Source organism: Galleria mellonella, unplaced genomic scaffold (genome assembly GCF_026898425.1).
Source record: "Galleria mellonella isolate WM207_F2 unplaced genomic scaffold, CSIRO_AGI_GalMel_v1 utg74, whole genome shotgun sequence".
Lineage (NCBI taxonomy): Eukaryota > Metazoa > Arthropoda > Insecta > Lepidoptera > Pyralidae > Galleria > Galleria mellonella.
In genome coordinates this window covers 3,268,970-3,292,296 of record NW_026442147.1, presented here as the reverse complement: position 1 = coordinate 3,292,296, position 23,327 = coordinate 3,268,970, and the positions used below count along the sequence as shown (strand labels likewise).

Sequence of the window (23,327 nt, the reverse complement as noted above, 5' to 3'; positions counted from 1 at the left end):
GCGAGAAAACAGCGAAATTCCAGAAAAAAATTTTTAACTATGATGTCTGGATAGAGTTAAAGTATACAGATTTCGATATAGAACCTATACGACAACATATTCAAGAAAAATATATTCCTTTTAAAAGGCAATCATTCTGGGTGACCATGGGCGGCGGTAAAAATAGGTGAGCAAGGCGTTTGCGTGTTGTAAAAAAAACTTAAAATTACGTAATAAGAAAACCTTTTAAGACATTAATTAGGTCGCTATTGTGGTTAATTGATAGACTGCAGAGATATTGAAAGTAAATAATTTAACTGTGATGACTGGTATTAAAAAAAAAAAGAAATTTATTTAAAGCAGTCTTTATGGTAGGTCGAAAACTTTTCATTTTGCACTTGTAATATTATAAAAACACCGAACAAAGACTGTGTTTTCTATTCTGAGAAAATATTGTACTCAATTATATTATATAGGTATATCGTTTGATAAAAAGAAGCACAAAATACTTAAATCAGAAGGCATGTTACTACTTAAGTCACTTAGAAAACTGGCACATATTACTGAAGAAATTGTATTTTATTGATATAAGATAGTGTGAGAGTAAACAAGATGGAATTAGTTCATACACGTCTAATTGTATTTATACTATACCAGCTCTACTGAATGAAGTAAGAATCTAAGAGAAAATTTTTTTTCTTAATATATCTATAAAAAATTTTCTTTCATTTTCAAATAATATTTTTATTCTAAAATTATTAGATCTATTTCTATATGTACGAATGTTTTAAACATCGAAATTATCGAACATTAAAACTATGGAGACATGATTTTTTATTGATAGAGAGTTCATTTATTATTTACACCCGCAATTTTTTCCGAATATGTTTACTCATCAAAAAAAAAAAAGTTTTTTTTTTTTGATCTCATTATATATAATAAATTTCATAGCAATTGTTAAGCTGTTATAGTGCAGAGATATTTAAGGGACAGAATCCTGTAACCTCTGTGAACCATAGTGCGCATTTTTTGAAATTCGCAGCTGATTCCTGACTGTGATAGAAAGTTTAAGACGTTTTTAGCAGCGATGTTTTTATCTCCTCAGCATATAAAATGTATTTTTCAAAACAGATTTATCGTTTATGCCGTGATGTTTTTTTCTCATTGTGACAAAATCTGCAAACGGTTTTTGGACATAAGCCTAGACGGGCCATGTACTTATTTAGTTTGCAATGTCCAGTGAGAGCACTTGTTAATAAATAAGTATTTTAAATAGTAAGTTTTTACTTAAAAGATTTACTATATTACTATAAGATTTGAATAGTTTTCTGCGGACTTCTGATTTAAAAGCCAACTATTATTTGCTATTTTTAATATATACTTATGTTATATTAAGTAAAGATTAAAATACGTTTGTATATACCTATATATTTATACTATAGATAGGCAACGGTATATGCTATATATTTTTAGATTTAGATCTTTATCGATAATATAGCAATAAGAAATAATGTGTTCAGTTTTATGTTCGTATTAATTTCTTTGTAATATTAAATTTATAATATTGAATGGCATTATTAATCAGTAGATTAGGAGGTTAGCAGTTACGGTATTACAATACATGGTGCTGTATTTCGGCAGTTCATTATACACAGTACAGAGGTGTCAGATGTCGAGCGGAAATAACGTATGGGCCGAGCGTGCCCACCGCGCTGTATATATATATACTCATATACCAATCGTTTGACTCGGCCAGTTGATTTATGCACGTGCAAACACCTTTACACAAACGACCTAAACATGACTGCAAAATCTATAACATTATTGTGTTATTCGTGTATGTTTTTCGTGATTTACAAATGTGTAGGTGGGAAAGGTGAGTATTGATATTTTTTCTCTTATATGTAGATATGATTTTGTGTTACATTATCTGTTTTCCACAACGCGGACGGTACAAACTTGAAGTGCTTATCAATACTCATTAATGATTTACTTTTGCGTGTAGTGTGACATACTAACATTCACAATTGAATTGTTTGATTAATTATTACAGATAATATTTAGTGTACATATGTATTTTATTAATAAGTGTATTTCGTTTATGAAGATTTCAATATTTTATCATTTTGTTATTTCAGTTTCTAAATCCGTTAGAATTTCAAATCGAATAAAAGATATCTTATATTTAATTAAACTAATCCATAATCGATATGCAAGTGTATTTGTATATTTATATTACGATTTGTGTAAAGGTGCCGCTGGTTTCCATTTTCTTTCAGGTCAATATAATAAATTAAATTTTCTGAATTGATTCATATCTATATCATAGCATTATTTTATGAACGTGATTTAATATAATTCTATGTATAAGTCTCATTTAGTATAAGTCTATGATTTTAACTGTGATTGCACCACATAAATATATATCATATTTGTCGTCTGTTTTCACATAATGCGATATATATGTATGAGAACCAATCGATGTGATTGTTTGTGGTACATAGAAAATCTAAACGAAATCGTTACAGCCCAAAGGTATAACCAACAATATAAAGTAAGAGAGAAAATTCAAAAAGCATCGTTGTCATTGTTTAGAAGTATATTTGTACTTCTAACAGTGACGTGATTACGGTACACATTGCTATATGTAATTCTCTGTTGAACATCAAAGTCTTATTGCGGAAATATTTTTTATTTGTTTACTATTTAAACATGTTAAATATTTAAATAAACATATGTAACGAGGCAGATTTTGTTGTATGTCATTAAACAAATTAAATAGTTATCTCTTCATGGCTGTAAACATACGCCTTCAAAAGCAGACATTTAGATGTTTTAACTAAAATAGCCGAAACAGACGCGTGGCGCCGTTGCCCGGAACCCACCTGTTACGGGCATTAGTTTTCTAAAATAGAGAATTTCCGAAATAGGGTTGACAGTTTTATTTTTACAGCTACCGTTCACCGTATCTTTACATGTTGTGAGAGATTTTATGAACAAAATGAGTTTAAATAACTCTCAACCATGATAAAATATACTCGCGTTACAATCATTCTTAAATAGGGTAGGCAGTAAAAATATTTTAGCAAGGCGTTACGGTAAATTTAAAATTTGACACGAACACATTTCAACATATTTTATACTAAGCATTGTAATAATAAACACACTTTCAACTCCCGTGATGGTCGTGATGATAAGCGTATAGATATGAAAACTTTGTACGAATATAATTTTTTGCCGCGTTTTCTGTGTCATGTGACATATATATATATGTATATATATATATATATATATATATATATATATATATATAATGTATATGTATTGTATATGTATATAGGTATCCGTATCGTATATGTATATGTATATGCTATGGTGTTATGTATATGTATATGTATATGTATATATATATATATATATATATATATATATATATATATATATATATATATATAACCACTTACGTTATCTTCTCTAATAGAAAAAAATGACAGATTTTTTGTGAGGTTATAATATCGATTGGTTTAAGTGTATATTTTCTCCATTTATGCTACCTTTTTTTTATCTTAATTATTTATAAAAATGTATTAATAATAATAATATTATTTTATTCAATACAATTTAACCAACATCAAATATTATGTTTTAAATGTTTTTTTTTAATAAAGTGAATATTATTGGTGAGCAATTTTTTTTTTATTTCATAATTTTTTTTTAATTTGATGATATATAATTAATAAATAAAAAACACGCCTCTTGCAGAACGATGTTTTATTTAGGTATGTATGTAGTTACATTTATCGTATCTCTTTAAAATTATTTTATCAAATGCACACACAAAATGATTCATCATGCGTTAACTTTAGGTGTTTATAAATCGGTAGGAAAATGCATTTATTTTTCATAGAAAAAGTATTTTATTCAAAAATAATATCTAGTTACCTATATGAATTTCAATTCTTTTTATTTCTTCTAATCTCATTTACAAAGAATACATGAGATCGTAATGTGTACATACACAGATAAAAAAACTCATTGCTGTAAGATATTGTTTGTGATTATTTTTTCCGTTATTACTCATTACCTCTCTCATTCATATACAGTACACACACAACCAGATCCCATTAAGAAAGAGTGTATGAAAATTTTCACGGAAATAACGTCGATTGGTGTATATATATATAGCATATATTTGACGTCTTTGCCACCCTAGATAAATGAAAAATAAATCTATCTGTTAATACATTTTCGTTATCACATGTAGAAAAACAACAAGAATCTGAATGCTATCCCGTTCTATGCCATAAGGAGAATATACGATAGTATAGTTATAGTCAATAGCATAAAACCGTCGTGGAAAAAATATCTATATATAAACAGACTATGTTGTTTCCTTCCGTAGTATCTTTTTGAATAGTTAACATCGTTTATCATTAAAAATTGATTCCAAGAAATAATACAAAATTTGTGTATTTAATTTGACATAGTAGTACCTACACCTAAAATTTGTAATTCTGGTATTTATATCGACGTTCTTACATTTGGTAATATCCATAGTAGGAATTTGAATTATACGTATCTATTTAGAATATTCTATAAAAGAAGTAGGGAACTCATATTTTGGCATTTCCAAAAGATATATCTTAATATATAGCATAGATAACAAAAATAATAATATTGACGAAATCCAAAGATTTCTTGTTCTTAGACGAAATCACAGCAATCGTAGATCGCTTAGGTACATCAAATTCATATCTACTAATACAACTATTTTATCTCGCTATATCTTCGCCAATTATTTTTGCGAAAATATTTAACCGAGTTTGATGATTCTCTTTAATCGAAAGGATATGTATATTTCCGTACTAGTTTCTATACTAATTTTATTAAAATTTAAGTCAGTTTCATGTTTGTTTACACCTAATTCGCTAAACAAATAAACCATAACCTAGATACATAGATTAAGAATGCAAACGTATATATGAAATATGTTTTATTCTAGTTTACGTACAGCTATAGTTATTAATAATATTGCTTTCACAAATACATCACATTTAGTAATTTCTAGAACCTATAATATTGATTAATAGGATAATAATCGTAACATTTAATTAATAGGTGTCATGCATGTGATACGGTTTGAACGACCACTGGTGTTATGGCTTGAATCGTACTGTATTGAGTAATGAACGAATAACATTTTTTTATCTGAGTAATAGAGAATGGTAACGACCATGGGGGGACACGTGGGCGAAATATTATATCCTTGCTCGGCCCTCTCTGAATCTGTTATGTCCAAAATGGTACTGCTCACGCGTCACAATTAATAATTATAATTGATCATTTATTTTATTATTATTAAATACCAGAGGGAGACTTTGTACAAAAGTCGATTGCTTGGGTACCTCTGTCCCATTCGTGTATCAACCATGAAGCAGTTGTGTTTGCATGGCTGTGTTTCGATTTGAAGGGTGGCAGTAACATCTGATATGGGTACTAACTGTTGGTACAGTGAGGTGGAATGGCAACGCATGGGGGGTATCATGGGCGAAACAGTATATTCTGAAAAAACCTTCTGACTTTTTTTGAGATAATTCGTTGTCGTCATGTCGTAAGTTGTATGTTGAGAAGAAGTGACAAGAAATTTGAGTGTCTCTTCTTTTTCCATTACACTATCTTTTGTGCGCGGCTTTACACGAACTTTCTCAAAAATTTTAACTGATACTTATGTCATAAAATAAACCTATGTACAAATTTTAGCACAGACTTGGAAGTTTTGTGTGCGTGGTGATGGTCAATCGAGACAAATAGTTTTGTAAATATATATAGTATATTCAATACTCGTATACAGAATAAGTAAAAAAAAATGTTGATGCGAAACTAAAGCGAAGCTATCAAAAATATTTTAGGAAGGCAGTGGATACAGCATGAGTAATTACTTATAGTATCCTATTTATACAGAGTGTTGGTTTTATTGGGTAACAATAACATTATCAATAAATCAGATGCTAATTAGAAAAAAAAAATACATCAAAATTTGTATGACACTTAATTCCTGTATAACTAATTTTGGCAAGATTGAAGTCTATTTATTTTTAATAATTTGCAAAGAACATATCACAATTCAGGTCGAAATTAAAACCTTTCTGAAAATCGTTAAAAATAATCGACAATCGATTGTCTATTTTGTTTCTTTAGTGAATCAGACTTGACAAGATGTTCGGATAAGCTCATAACCACCTACACTCGAGTAGCAACAAGTTATTCGCATTTAACCTATAATCTTGTATTTTACGCGTAGGTTCCTAAATTGGATCAACAAACATAATTACTATTATATAAAGATGCCTCGTTTGACACATATTGTATTATTTCTTTGCTGAAAGATTGTACTTCTACACCCAATATGTTTTATTTTTTTTTCTTCTTCTTCTTGCTTCATATATGGTATAAACACGAATGGGACAGAGGTACCCAAGCAATCGACTTTTGTACAAAGTAAATGTATATCTCTGGTAAATGTATATGTATTTATATCAGATTATACTCTAAATAAAAATAAATTACTATGTTTATTATATATGGCAACTACATCTTATTATTATTCTGAATATGAAAATTTGTGAGAATAGATGTTTATTTTTTGACACATAAACTACTGGACAGATTTTAATGAAATTTGGTACACTAATAAGTTTATAACTTAGCACATAGGATATTGTATGTACTAAATCACGTGAACGAAGCTGCAGGCTACTGCTAGTATTAAATGTATATTTTATGACCCACATATAGATAGATACTCAATATTTGTATTTTTATCAAGATGTAGTATCGGTTTAGTTGTAGGTAAAATGATTAGACAAGTTAAACTGTAGATAATGATTATTTCGAAATTCAATCTCAGGGTCAGAATTTGAACGTATGATCAAGAAAACAATGAATGTTATAAATTTGTGTTACTCTTGAAAGTTCACGCTTGTGATCACAAGTCACATATGAGTGTTCACCAAACACCCTTTATCACCCTCAAACCATACTCTACACTATAATCGACATTTAATCATGGCAATTAGGAAAGATACCCATCATTGTAATCATGAGTGGAGTTCTTTCATGGAAGCATTCTGCCCAGCGGAACATTAAATTGGATGTTACTTATGGGTGTTAGATGTTACTAACAAAAAATAACAGTATAATTGATCATTTCATTTTGTTTACAAAGTTAAAGGAAATAATTTTAATTTATTTTAAACAAAAATTAATTAAAATAAAAAGCAATAAATATTAATAATAAATTTTAAATAAGTAAAATTGTTTACTAATATACTTTATTGTATTATATATTTAGGATTGCACCTAAAACAATTGCATAAGGTGAAATCGGTTACAAAAAATTCTGAACAACTGCAAACTGTTGTATTGTAAATACAATATTACCTAATTTAAATGTAATTTAATGTATATTTTCGATAGGTCAGCAACAATTGCAGAACGAGTTATCATGCATAGAGAAAGAGGAATGCGGAGCATGTCTTGTTTCTGGTCCACACTGCCGCTGGTGCGCCGATCCTTATTTCCGGAACGGGGAACCACGATGTAATGACGATGAAAGGTAAGTCGACAAAAAGTGTGTATATAAATAATTCGAGAATGTCTGTTGCGACAATTATGTACTGTACTTTAGTACTTATGTACTATGTAATGGATGCTTCTATAAATATTTTACGAAGTCTTAAAATAAGAATAGCTGGTTATAAGTATAGTTACATTTTAATGAAACGATTTTCAATATCAATTTCATTACTGATTCCATTATTAATAAACTGATAAAATTATTTGCATTTTGTCGTTGTATACTAACTACTGACTTATGTTACAAATGCTATGGTATACTAATACTTCTTAGTTGTTAGTTTTTTTATTGTACTTGTCTGAAGATGATTCCTAATACATATTTATTTCCTTCAAATATGTAGCGCCAATTCTATATCTAAAAACAAAGCTCTTAGAGATTATAGTTGTGAATGTATATTCTTTTAAATTTTATTGTAAATTACTTCCTTATCTAGGGATACGAATGCCACAATTTTTTTTTTTTGGGCACAGCGGCAGATTATTGCTAGTTTATTAATATTTTCCCATAATAAGTTTAGCATGGCACAATCATTACTATTCTTTAATAATATTTTTTATATAATTAAGAAGTGTGGACGGCATACTAACAAAGATCAAAAAGGAAATGTTACGTTGGTAGTGTTGGTTGGAGACGTCGGTAGAGACCACCCTAGATGGACGTATGTCGACCAAATAGGTGACGTTCTAAAGAATGGTCAAATTAAGAGTGCCCGTAACTGGCAAGCGTGTATGAATAGATTGATGAAGTAGAGAAAGCGAAAGTTTTCTAGACTGTTTAATTCGGAGCATTTGCCGTTCCATTGTTTCTGTCATTGACTTGTAATAACGTACTTTATAATCTAAGGTTTCTGCCTATTCTTATGGGAGACAGGTGTGACGAATATGTATATATATATAATGCTTTCTACTACAGAACACTCTGCATGTGCTCTGTATAATGTAATATCTAATATTTTACAAAAATAATGTTTTAATATTAGTATCTGAGTGAACTTAAATACAAATTGACACTGAACTAAAATATTCGAATTGAAGCGATTAGAATCAAGCACGAGCCATGGCATTCTCTTGGTATATATATGGATGCATACCACGTTCCCACGTCGGAACGCCGCGCCGGCACCGCAGTGCCGGAGTACAACCTACCCACTAATCAAGAGATCGCCATGTGATTGATTATTGATTGTGAAGGTTACACGCCCGCTGGGATGACTGCCTTTCAATATATCCAACACGCTGAGTTGGGTAATTTCGTCATCCAACATAAGCCTTTATAGCAAACTTTCTTTGAGTTTAGTTACCGTCGGACGGATGCGTACAAAAGATCGAATTATACGGGCACTCAGAACAAAATAATAGTTTTATTTTGGTTTATATAACTGTAATGTATTTTGTAATTGTTATGCGAATACGTCTCAATGCTGCTCAGTGGGTGTTCTAAAAGTTATTTGTTGGAATATCGTTGTAACATTACCTACGGTTTCCTTTGCTGTTAGAATTTTTCTGATTCCAGGGATTATGTGTATAATTTTTTTGTTATTAAATATGTAGTACTACTATTAAAAAATTGCTGTATCTACGCGTGACAGTGGTTTATCATAGGGAAGTAACATCTGAGATTTACAAAAGAAATTTTAATAACGTTTTAAAATTTTTGCATGGAGTTAAGTCTTGCGACTTTAAATAGGAAAATACTTATAAGAAAATACTTATATTTAATCGATAAGTGATTTGTATGAAAACAGTTAGCAGATCAATATCCCGAATAATAAATACAATATCCATACATAAATCTAATAGTTTTACTTACATATATGTTTACAATTGTAAATAGATAGGCAGTTAGTTCCCAAAAATGCTATTAACATCTCTTATAGTTATTCTGAGAGGCGACAGTAGGCTTCTTTAATGCTGTGTTGAATTCCAATACGCCATGCTAAATATATACAAAGCCTTTTTGATATTGGGCATAGGTAAAAAAGTCATTAAAATGTTTCTGGCTAGTCCACATAAGTTTATAGTCGTGAGAACAATTTTATTTGATCTACTTATTATTAGTTGCGTGGTGTAGGCCTACACCTGTACATTCTTATCCATACTAATGTCTCAATTAATATAATACTATACTATTTGAAGGTGTATAATGAGTTTGTTACTTCTTAGCGCCTTAACTGCTCAAATAATAGTAGAGAAATTTAGAAAATACATTTGGATTGCAGATGGCTGACATAGACTAAATAGTACTGATCCCGTTATATTGCATAGGCTAAATTGAAAGCACAGATATAATATATATCTATGTTTCAATTAGCTTTTGATAATTGTAACATATTCATTATATAATAAAGGACGAACTCGCAGGTAAAAACTTTAGAGTTCGTTCAGGGACCAGTATATGTTCAATTACCGGTATAAAAAGTAGCCCATTTCCTTTTTCATTCCATATAATACATATATATCAAATTTTAAAGTCATTTGTTAAATCAAATGCGCCAAGAGATAACAAGCATACAAACTCACTTTTATATTTATAATAATCGTAATAATCGTAATAAGTAAGTATAAGTAGTAGAAATTGATATTTCTGACGGTCTATTGTTAATTAATTAAATTGATCATTTACAGTTTGGTACAGGCTGGGTGTAGTCAGGGTATGATCCAGCGACAAAGACCTGCAATATGGGAGGTGATAGAGAACCGTACTCTGCAGGATGTTCATTCGGAAGATCAAGAAAATGTAGTGCAGATACAACCGCAGAAGATTCGAATCTCACTAAAGCCTCGTAAGTATTAGCTTACTAATATAACAAAATTGTAATTAGATGATGTCTGTGGATGGGAAATATTTAAGAAAAATGTGTTCGTTTCATTGCGATGAAATTAATGGATCAATTAATACACAATAGAACATAAAAAATCTACTAATATTATATTGTAAAAGTTTGTAAATATATTTAGATGTTTATCACTCGATCAGCTTAAATGATTAAATGTATTTGATTGACATTTGGTAGACAGTTAAGTAATTTTGCAACTTAACACAGAATCATCATCATATTAGCCTTTCACTGTCTACTGCTGAATACAAGCCCCCCCCCCCTTGGGGGTGTTTTGTAGTTGCCATACTTGGCAGGCGGGTTGGCGACCGCAGTTAGGCTTTAGAGATATTTTAAGAGGGACGCTGCTGCTCTACCCTCACCCTCCCTTAGTCGTTTCTTACGACACCCACGGGAAAGAAAGGGGTGGCCTATTCTATGCCGGAAGCACACGGCTACACAGAATACTGTATAATGATTCACGCGAGCAAATCTGCGGGATACACCAATAATAAATTAATATGTTCACGATTGTAATCAAAAAAATTAATCAACTGTTGCTAAAAAAAACATAAAAATAGTATTTGCTCAGGTAAATAGTTTATTAATGTAATAAATACTAAAGTTTGTAACAATAGATTGTTGTTACTCTTTCAAGCAAAATATACTGAAAGAATTTGAATGAAAATTGGTATACGGGTAGGCTATATGCTATATTGTAACTTAGCGCATAGGATATTTTATGTTATAATACACACGGTCGAAGCCGCGGGATAAAGCTAGTTTAAAATTGTATGCTGTTTGATTAATATACGAATAATATCCTCGATTAAGAACAAACAGAATCAAATTAGCAATTATATAATACCCCATTTTTTTTTAAGAAATTCAATATGTTTTGATATATTATTAATATGTATAATATATATAGAACCCAAGTTACAGTTACTTAGTTTAGTTACACTGGGCCAACCGCATTGTCAGAATATTAAATCTGCTGCTCCGAAAACCTCCGCCTGATATACCAATAGGTTACTAACAATGGTAACCGGAAACAGGATACACTTAACTTAGTATTAGTAAGCCACATTGTAAGCCATGTACGATGGCTTATTGAAAATACTTATTTATGACCGCAGATGGTACTTAGGTACATAATTTTTACAAAGGATCTTAGATATTTAATTAATAATGAATCTACATGTGACAAAAAACATACTACTGTGAATATCGTCGTTTTAATTTTACACAGACATGTTTTTATTGGTCGTGTGGTCTCGACAGTGTGGACAGCAGCATCTTTCTTAAAACATACCTAAAGCATAACTGCGGTTGCTAATCCGCCTGCCAAACGTGGCAACTATTGGCAAAATCCCACAAGGGGGAGGTTTATGTTCAGCAGTGGCCAGTTAAAGGCTGATATGATGAAGATGTTGTTTTCATTCCATAACATTAATTTAACAGTCTCCCTGACTTTGTACAAAAGTACTTGGGTACCTCTGTCCCCTTCGTGTTTCTACCGTGAAGCAGTTGTGTTTGCATGGCTGTGTTTCGGTTTGAAGGGTGGGATATGGCGTGAATTTACTAGGTACGGAGGAATTACATCTGAGTCCTCAGGAATGGCAACGCATGGAGGGGTATCATGGGTGAAACAGTATACTCTGTTATGTCCATGGTACTGCTCATGCCTATAGGCGACGGTTACCACTTTCCATCAGGTGGGCCATCAGCTTGTTTGCCATTCTAAGTTGTATAAAAAAATAAAAATAAAAGAAATAATGAGTAATATATAGATTATAATAGATAATTATATTAGTTAACATATGATATTACTTTTGCAGGAGAATCCAAAAAAATTAAATTTTCATATAGACCAGCCAAAAACTATCCGTTAGATTTATATTACTTGATGGATTTGACATGGTCCATGAAAGATGATAAGATGACTTTAGTGTCTTTGGGAGACGACTTATTAGCAATGATAAAAAATTTAACAGATAATTACAGGTTAGTTTCTTATTAAATTTGATTTATTTCTATACCTTTCTTATTCATTACCGTAAAATCAAAATGATTAACATTCTTTTTAAGCAGGTAAACCTACTACTACAACAAAATAGTAAATTTTTATCAAAAATGCATAGATAAATTGATAAATGATAAAAAATTTTGAGCCATCCTTATTAACACGGTTCAACTGTTTGTATCATCATTCAACTTATGGGTTTTATGGGGGTAAAAAATGTGCTGTTTCCTTGCTCGAACACTTTCCTTAAAGAATTCGACTTCATTCTTGTTGCTAAGATATTAAAAAAAAAGAAACATTTTTGTATATATATATATTCATATGTACCGAGCGTATTGACTTGCTTTAATAAACGTGAACTCTGATTTCATAAATTTAAATTATAAAATACGAATGTTCGGTGAGTGATCGTATAGTAAAATGATTATTATTGCTTTCCAGAATAGGATACGGCAGCTTCGCAGACAAACCTGCAATGCCATACACGTATATGGATAAAAATAGAAAAGAAAATCCCTGTACGGTCGCAGATGAGAGCTGCGAGGCGACATATAGTTTTAAGCACCATTTATCTCTCACCACAGAGGTAAATCAGATTTTTAAAGCCACTTACCCATGTCTTGTTTGATATTTAGGTGTGTTTTTATTCTTCAAATATAGTAGTCAGCAATGAGGTATACCTTCCACCTAATGTTATATATTTTTTTTATAAGGGTCTTCAGTGAACATAAAAAAAACGATGTTTTTTTAACGATACTTTACTTTTACTGTACTTTTTAATTTTACATTCTTGTACGAGGGGATTTTGAGTCAAATTATCTAATAATTTTACTCCCATATCTCACCTTTCAAACCGAAACACAGCATACAAGCAACCTGCCTGGCATTAGATATGTGAGATAGAAATTTTGATTATTATACTCAGTTACTTGTATATTTCTTTTGTTTTATACTTAGATATATTACATCTTATTTACTTATACTATCAACTATTTTAGTTTCGTCATGATTGAACTACCGAAACATAAATTTTTTTGTTCTCATTATTTTGTTACATTTTGAACATTATATTACAAGAGATTTATATGTCTATCATCATCACAAATGTCCCTTAAAAGCAACAAAAGGGATATTAATAGCCTCTTATGTGTGGGAATATAAGTAATTTGTGCCATCCAACACACACTGACACAAGATCACAGGTTTGATAAACGAAACAAATACAAATAGAGATAAGAACGTCACATTGTTAACTCAATGCAAATTAGGTTTTATAAAAATTGTCATGTGAAGACAAATGTGATAAGATGAAACGGTCGATTATAATGTTAAGAATAAAATGGAAACATAATATTATTCGTATCAATGAAACTGAATAACTTTCCCAAACAGTATTTTACACTTTGTGTGAAAATTCTAAAAATTAAAAAAAAATATTGAAAGTATTGTCATGAATAATGAAAGTGCCTAATAGGTTGTGGAGGGGGGGGGGGGCGGAAGGATTGTTAGCAATGAAGTTTGACAGCCCCATTGCTAGCAATATACCTTATTAGGTCGACCTCCACGTGGTTCCCCCTGGAAACCATCGTGAACAATTCTTCATGAATTCGTCACGATAAGCTAACAGACCTACTTCATCCTCACCTATCATCCTTCACTGGTGCCCCGCCAGTGTATACCGATAGCGCGGTTGGGGTTACCATTCCATTATCATCCATTTAAAAAAAAGAGGTTGTAGCAAACGTTCAGCTTATCAGTTAGAATTACACCTAAACTGCTACTTTATGAGTATACTAGCCTCGTAGATTTATAAATTGTGAAAATACAACAAATATTCGGCACACATATTCTTAAAAATACAAATTTCAACAAACTAGAAACAATATTAATAAATATATTAATTAAATTACTAATAAATTTATTAAATTAGACGATGACATATGTTACTTATTATAATGTATTATGGATGATATAACAAAATTTTTGAAATATCCTTACAGGGAAAGGAATTTATTGAGAAATTGAATAGCAGTTCAGTGACTGCGAATGTAGACAATGCTGAAGCTCAGTTAGAAGCATTAGTACAAGTCATCACTTGCTCAGAAATCATGGGCTGGGCGACGCATAGTCGTAAAATTGTTATTTTGCTGTCTGATGGTCTGATGCATACTGCTGGTGATGGAAAGATTGGTAAATATCTGTTCATCTAATATTAATCGAAGGTTTTTTATAGATAGGATGCTATAAGGTTGATTAACTAAGTATTAAATAGTAAATTCTCTATCTTCTTTTTCATATCAGTTACCAATTGTCCACTGCTGAACATCACGGGAAAGGAAGGGGTAGCCCATTCTATGCCAGGACCACAGGACGTTTCCTTTACATATTTAGCAAATTATAATTACAAAATTGCTTATATAACGTTATGAGCTTGGCAATATTTCTTTCCCCATAATTTCCTATTTCTTTATACAAATTGAAACGCAGATGGTAATTGTCACCCATAGATAGATAGATAGATAGAGCATGACAACAATCATTATGATTTTTTGCACTCACGTTATTTTATACATTGCTATTACTGAAGACTAAGGCGTTGTATTTCCATACATTTTTATTTACCGCCATTTTTCACGCGTCAAACTAAAATACAGTTCTTGATGATTTATTTGACTTGATTTAAAAAAATAAGTATCGATTATTTATAATTAAAACGTTTGTATTAAATTCCAGGTGGAACAGTATTAAGAAATGATGAACAGTGCCATTTAGATGAAAACGGATACTATTCGGAGTCTCTCACCTACGACTATCCATCCGTAGCACAAATTTATAGACTTTTAAAAAATTATAAGGTAATTAAAATGTAATATTATTATATAATAAAGATATATATATTAGAAATATATTACACTATCAAATAGTACGATCATAACAAGGGCCGTGCTTTTAATATCATTCATAGCATAGGAGTAACTATCCTAATTAATATTTTGTATATAACTTTACATTATGCTATACTATACTATAATAATGTAATGTTTAATGTAAGTGTGATTAATGTACTTGGAATCTTTAAATGTATTTGATGTATGAAGTCACGACGCACCATATAAGTAATTGTGCAAAAGATATTGACATTTTCTTGCAAATAACATTTCTGTGCTCAAGGCAAAGTAGCATTTACACAGATGATTTAATTTATTCGATTCAATAAGAATTATACACATACAAGGACAAAAAGTATCTATATTTTTAGGTGAATGTAATATTTGCTGTCACTAATGATGTAAAGAGACATTATGATAAATTACACGAACTACTCAAAGGTTTTACTCACGTCGCGACCTTGGAGAGCGACAGTTCTAATATTTTGAAGCTAGTCAAAATGGGATATGAAGAGATCGTCAGTGTTGTTGACTTCAAAGATAATTCAAATATAGGACCTGTAACTATTAAATACTTTACTGATTGCGGAGTGCCGGGTGCGCAATTTAAAGAAGCCACTCGATGCGAAGATGTCAGTTACGGCATGACCCTCAATTATGAAGCTGTTTTCTCTCTGAAATCGTGTTCAGAGTTTAAAACGGTAGGTACTATTAAATCACAAGGTTAATTATTCATTTTTTTACATACATATATACATATCTGTCATGCCTGTTTCCCATTAGGGCAGGTAGAAACAATGGAATGCCAAATGCTTCAAAGATTAAATTTTTTATTCCCTCCATTTTAGTTTTCAATAGTAAAGACGTCAGTGCAATCAAGAGCTATAGCTGAGTAGCAACGTACGGCGTGATGTAATCACCACCGCATTAATTTGTTATATGGATGTACAACCGGCACAATGAATACCATAAATTAGTATTATTCACGAGAATCACTGTATGATGGAAAATGGTAACCGTCGGTTGTTCATAGATATTAATAGCATAAGTAAACGAGAAAAAAGCACTTATGTAGATCATTCTGTACAAATTTTGTCTATTGTCTATGTGCCAAATTTTACCCCATATATACTTGGTAACAAAAGAAACATATTCACAAACTTTCATATTATGTATGTTTAAACATGATAATTGTTGTCTATATATCTATATTTGTAACGGGAATTTTATTAACTTTCTATTAATGTCGTTTCCAACAATTATTTCGGCTTCATTCAGAAGTCTTCTTCAGGGTGAGTACAGTGCTTACGTCGTAGCGTCTCGCCTCGCACTTTGGGCAACGGCTCACCGAGGCCGTCAAAACATCGTCTTTTTTTTAATTTAAAATAATTATTATATTTTTCAGGTAAACCAAACAATATATATCTCTGAAAGTCAGTTGGGCCAAGACTCTTTGTCTGTGGATGTAGAAATCCAGTGTGGTTGTGACTGCGAGTCCGATCGCTTGGAAGGTATGTCAAACACATGCCCTATAAATTCTCGACGGGTTTGTGGAGTTTGCCAGTGCGACCAAGGGTGGTAAGTAAACATAGTATTGATGAAAGGATGCCTGTTTTAATTAAATACAAACTACATACAGTTTACCGGTCTATGTCAATTGTGAGCTGTTCATCCATTCATCCATATAGCCTTCATCCATTGTTAAACAGAAGCGTACCAAGGAACCTGCTCTAAAATTAAAAATTAGAATTTAAATATGAACTATATACATATATTCATACTCATTTTTGCATCACTTGGTATATTGGTAACCACATAATTGGGCCCATTGCAATGTGGTCCGGGCATAAAATGGGCCACCCTATTCTTTCCTGTAGATGTCGTAAGAGGTGATTAAGGGAACTTAATGGTTAATATTTAGTTGTAGACAATTAACGGCTAAAATGATGAAGATGATTATTGTGTCCAATCAAATTTGTTTGTATTCGGCTTATTGACACTAGCCTCGGTCAGATCAAAAGGAAAGTACGTATGTATCGCTTAAAGGAATCCAGTAAAGTTTGTAGTAGAAAGCTCAGAAACTTTAGATTCACTGTCAAAGAGTATCAAAAATAATATTGACTGATTTACTCTTCAGGTAAAAATATAACAACATACACATCGTATTGCGGCAGAATATTAATGGTACTCTACAATAGCGGTAGTTAATAAGGAGAGTCATACAAAACTCTACCATCAGTGACAATTACATTTGAATCCAACACTTAAAGTGTTTAAATTGATGACCAGCATAAAATTACACTGCCGAGTCTCTCTCTATAAAAATATAATTTTCTTTTATTACCTTGTATAGGTATAAGTTAGTGTACTATTACCGCGCTGATCGGGATTTTCATTTATGTTTTCTTCTCGTGCATTAAACGTGTTATGTTTTGTTCCCTTATTTGTCTCTAACGATATAATAGGGATGAAAATGAGCTGAGACCCACTGTATCACTACACTTGTAATCTTTTAACCATTTGATGATTGTTACGATACTACCCATTAGAAAATCGAATTAGTAGCATGACGCTATAAGCATTTGCTATTATATTTCTTTCGCAGGATGGGCCCTCAATGCAATTGCAACATTAAGGATTTTTCCCCGTCACTAGACCTACTAGCGCAATGTCGTGAGAACTACACCTCTGGCGTCTGTTCAGGAGCTGGAGATTGCTTTTGCGGCAAGTGCGACTGCGACCGTGGATTCAATGGCCGATATTGCCAATGTAAAACCTGTGAAATTGATAAGTACGAATATCTTTATTAATTTATCTATAAATAATTGATTATCTACAACAAACAACAGATTTCAATTTTATAATATTTGTGTGGAACCAACACGAAAATAAATGCTTTCAATTAAATGAATCATTAAGAACGATACAAACTGTGCGAAGGTAAAAATGGGAACTTTCTAGTTTTTGAAGTCGCTGGATAATGATCGATGAGATAAATGCCCGTTTTATTCGTTAAACTGTCACAGCCGTTCCGAATAAAATAGATATTCCGATTGCTTGATAGTACAAGATTCGAACGCGCCTTTTGTAATAAATAAAATACTCATCTACGGTAGCAGTAAAACGCGATTGAATATTTATGTGTAAAATAAATACATAAAATTTAATTAAATAATATTTCACCAGCTGGTTTCAGTTTTTAGTCAGTAAAAAAAAATATTTACAAATGTGCCATTTAACTCAATTCAGTAACTTCTGTATGATATAGTATATGAATTTTCTTTCAGTGAAAATGGGTTAGAATGCGGTGGTTTAGATCGTGGCACATGTATGTGCGGCAAATGTAAATGCGAAGAAGGATGGAGTGGAGTCGCGTGCGACTGCACTCAAAGCAATGAGACTTGCATCGCTAAAGGCAGCGACCAAATCTGTTCTGGACGCGGCGATTGCGTATGTGGTCAGTACACAAAGATTTTAAGCAGCTTACTTTTGTTTTTTTTTTTTTTTATTAAATAGTGTATTTGTAGTGTAATGTATATACAATATAATAAATGGTATTGTAATTCTATTCAAGGTCAGTGTGAATGTTGGACTCAAGATGGATACATATCACTATACAAAGGTGCATACTGCGAATCGTGTCCGTCGTGTCCCAATCCACTGTGCGCACACGCAGAGCCCTGTTTGTCTTGCTACCTCAACAGCTCTTGCATAGCTACTTGTGACATTGTTAGAATCGATGATATGGACAACTATAACGAAACAGGTAATGAACTACTTCTTAATAAAAAATTCCGGTTCCTTGAAAAAAAATTAAAAAATTATCGTGAAAAAGTACTTCCGGCGTACATAGTGTAACTAACCGTTGAGAGTAGAACATTTTTTTGGTTAATAGTATTCATAGAATATATCATAGAGCATATTCCTTTTTAAAAGGCCAGCAGCTCACCTGCAATGCCTTTGGTGTTGTGGGTGATCATGGGCAGGGGTAGTCATTTACTATTAGGTGAGTCGCATGCTCGTTTACCTCTTGTGTTATAAAAAAAAAAAACAATAAAATATTGTGTTTACTTAGAATGGTGCTCACATGTCGTACTTAATAAAAAAAAATCCTTTTTTATTTTGGAAACAGGCTGCACTGCGAAGCGTAATTTTAACATGTCGGTGTCATCTAATTTCAAGGGTTCATTATGAATACATTAAAATAGCACGTTTTTGCAAGTTTCAGAAGTGCCCTATCTGAGTGATATTAATTTATGATTTACATAACAAAAGTAATAGCTTATATAAACCTTACACGGTCTTAAAATAAGAAATTTGAATAATTCCGACGTTCTTGGATGCAGGAATAATTTTATTACGAGTATTAACATTAATGACAGAAAATGACTTTTTACAAATGTAGGTTAATTATAATGCTTAAGCTCTCTTGCGGTTACTTGAAAGCGTACTTGGACAAATGATATGATCTCACTAGGAATATTGTGGTTTTGCGGCTAACAATTATAATTTGTCTAAAAAAAGAAATTTCAACTTGAAATCACTTCACGTATCTCAGTTTAGTACTTAAACAAGTAGATAGTGACTCGCCTGCTATTCATAAGTCTTAGTTCATATATGCTATTAGACTACCTTATGGTGGCCTGCTGATACTTCTCGTGCGTTTGCATGCATGGGGGTACAGGTTTGAGGACTGCAGTATTATGAATTCGTAATCGGTAATTTGATTGCCATATCCCACACAGCTGTTTCATGGCAGAAACACGAGTGGGATAGAAGTACCCATACAGGCGAGTTTTGTACAAAGTCTCCCTCTGGAAAGTTATTATTTTACTATTAGTATTTTACTATTTTTACTATTCTACTTCGTAAAACTCTATTAATTAATTTATTTATTCTAGTAAAATTCACACTCTTATATTACATATTGCTAGACATATTATGATAATTTTCGCCCATAAACATTTAATCCTATTAATATTAAATGGATAGATGGATAAGATAGGGGGATGGGTGAATGTTTGGTTTACGAAGAAATTACTTAACAGATTAGAATGAAAATCGATACACGGGAAGGTTTTTTTTTTAATGAATGATAATGGAATAGTAACTTCGCCTGCGCTATCGGTATATACTGGCGTTGGTGCCACGCGTGAGGGATGATAGATGAGGATGAAGCAGGTCAGTTGGCCCATCGTGACAAATTCAACAATAAATCAGTCAGGATGGTTTCCAGGGGGAATCGCGTGGAGGTTGACCTGATAGGATATTTTGCTAGCAATGAATCCCATTGTTAGCAATATTGGTAGCAATGGGATTACCGTGTGGGGGAAAGAAGGGATTACTAACAATCCCTTCTTCCCCCCACACAGGTAGGTTATATCCTAATTTAGCACATAAAATACTTTATGAACTAATTCACGCGGGCAGAGTCACGGAATATAGTTAGTAAGGTTATGCTTAATTTATTTATGTTATATTATGTTATACTTAATTTTTTTCAGAATTCCAAAACAGCGATGCCATCCATTGCGTGCTACGCAATGACGGATGCGACTACAGGTACGTTTACACTAAGAGTAATAATGAATCGTCATCAATATCAATCGTCATTTACAACGTGCAATGCGGCATAGTAAACACAGCGAGGTTCATGAACGTCGGCTTGGCGGTCATGACGTGCGTAGTCGTAATCGGCATTATAATGATCCTGGTATACAAATGTGGACAAATAGTGTCGGACAAACGGGCGTACGCGAAGTTCGTGAAGGAAGTGGAAGCGAGCAAATTTAAAGAGAACCAATTAAATCCTATTTATAAATCGCCGATTTCACAGTTCACGTTACCTGAAGAATATCCTAGAGATCATTTTGAATAAACATGTTACATATTACATTTAATAACCTTCGTGGTATAGCGGTTTAACACAACGCACTTATATCTTACAATAGTTGAGAGTTCGATTCCCACACATTGAAAAAATGTTTACTGTACTAAGGCTATATGTATTAGTCTAGGTTTTTTCTATATATAATAAGTACGATTCTTTTTATCCCTGATTATTTATTTGGTTTTTAATATCTGTATAAATGTATACAAGGCGGGGTTAACGTCATTAGTATTCTCTTCCAGTCAACCTGAAGGACTTTATACTTATTTCATAGTTAATTTTAACTAATACTTTGTAGAGTATTAACAATCTCCATCTTCGATTTTCCATTTATGCTACTCTGTCTTTATACTATTTTTCTGTTCGCGCAAGTTGGTCGCTTCCTATCTATGTTTTTCCCTATAAGTATGTATTTCCTTTTTTCTCATACACACATATATGTTTATGTACATTCTACATTATTACATTTTAATGTAATCTTACAATAATTATATTTTAATCTCACAGTGCACAGTGACATACCTTTTTTTCTTTATAATAGAAGAAATTTATTACATAAAAAAAGACGATTTTAACGTCCTATTAATCTTTGGTAAAATATATGGAGATACTCGTAAAGAAATAGATAGGTGGCGCTCGTAATAAAAATAAAAGCAATAGATAGTTAATAAAATATTCATCTATATTCGTTTATCGCAACGGTGAGGTGTAAATAATAGGGGATCTTGTAATGGATTTTACTGTAATTTTGTTAGACCTTAATGTAAATTATAATAGTGTTTATTATTGTTGCCCGATTTATGTTTTTTTATAGCCATTAATAATTTCCATATTAAGCGCACCTTATTATGAACAATAATTATTTAAAGTATGCTCTGCAAATAAATATCATTAATCATTACAAAATTAGTAAGGGGCCATGACGGGAGTAGTTCCTGTGTATTAGAAATTAATGTATTAAATTCAGATCGGAATTGATTAAAACATCGTATAATATACATACGAAAAAATTCCGGGCAATTTAGAACTTCGTTCTTATTTTAAGGCCTCTTAAAAATTACGTTTAATAAATATGGTTACCTGGTAAATACATAAAGTAACTCTAATACGAGTTTTAAAATGTTAATTTAAGTGAAATATTATTCCTAATGTTATTTCCTAGTCTTTTGCATTTTTGCATAATTTATGAACATATTTCGTATTACAAATTAATTAATATCTTTTACCATTGACTGTGTTCTTAATGTTAAGTTTTTTGTTTAACCTCTTTGTAATTGTTTGTGAATAAATGAAAATTGTGTACAATGGTTTACATTGAATAAAACACATTTATAAATATTGCTTTGTTTTATTGCATATATAAATTCCTCAATTTATTATATAAATGCTTTATCAAACTGTACAAATTTATTGAAAACATCAAATTTTTTGAGTTACTACATTTTTTTGTCTAGTTATGTTCAAACTCAACAGTGTGGTTTTTATTTAAATATTAAACAATAATCTGAAAATAATATAAATATTTACATTATTCTTTCAATATATAACAATATTTCTATAAAAGGTAACTTTCAAAACGTAACACAAAATGTTATATAAAATTTTTAACAATAAGTTTTTAATATTCACAAACCTAAAAGAAAATTATTAAGTTTGACGTGATATTAGCAAAAATATACCTATCATACCTACTCCAGCAATTTATTTAATATGTAAGTTCATTTGGTCAAATTGTTTTAAATCCGACAAATGTAATAACTACTGTATATAAGGCATCATATTTCCATTTTATACCATACCATAGAATACCTAATAATATAACAATACTAAAATAATATGCATCAAAAGTATTTTGATACACTTATTTTATTTTTAACATAATGGCAATACTCATAAAACAATTTTTTCAGTTAAATGTGGCAAGTTTGATATTTTGAAGAAATAATCAAATCTAGTTCAAGGAGAGTGGCGCCGTCTCTTGGATCTATAAGATATACGAGTATGTACTCTTGAGTTACCTTCATACTTTAACTGTTATAGCTATAGAGTTATACAGTGATAAGTTGCTAAAAGCTTAGAAAAAAAATACT

The 23,327-nt window shown here is 31.3% G+C and overlaps 1 protein-coding gene across 2 annotated transcripts; it reads left to right on the top strand.

The window, feature by feature from the left end:
- The first annotated feature begins 1,719 nt into the window (after positions 1 to 1,719).
- LOC113516198 (integrin beta-nu-like) lies at positions 1,720 to 22,575 on the top strand. Of its 2 annotated transcripts, none has more exons than XM_052900996.1 (13): positions 1,720 to 1,855; positions 7,456 to 7,594; positions 10,243 to 10,400; positions 12,275 to 12,440; positions 12,901 to 13,045; positions 14,460 to 14,649; positions 15,193 to 15,314; positions 15,719 to 16,048; positions 16,753 to 16,925; positions 17,953 to 18,138; positions 18,635 to 18,804; positions 18,922 to 19,113; positions 20,852 to 22,575. In XM_052900996.1, the coding sequence occupies exons 1-13, from the start codon at positions 1,780 to 1,782 to the stop codon at positions 21,223 to 21,225; spliced, it is 2,421 nt and encodes an 806-aa protein (XP_052756956.1). In that variant the 5' UTR covers positions 1,720 to 1,779; the 3' UTR covers positions 21,226 to 22,575. The 2 variants fall into 2 exon arrangements, with proteins under 2 accessions (XP_052756956.1, XP_052756955.1); XM_052900995.1 differs by lacking the exon at positions 1,720 to 1,855 and adding an exon at positions 2,066 to 2,258.
- The last annotated feature ends 752 nt before the right edge of the window (positions 22,576 to 23,327 follow it).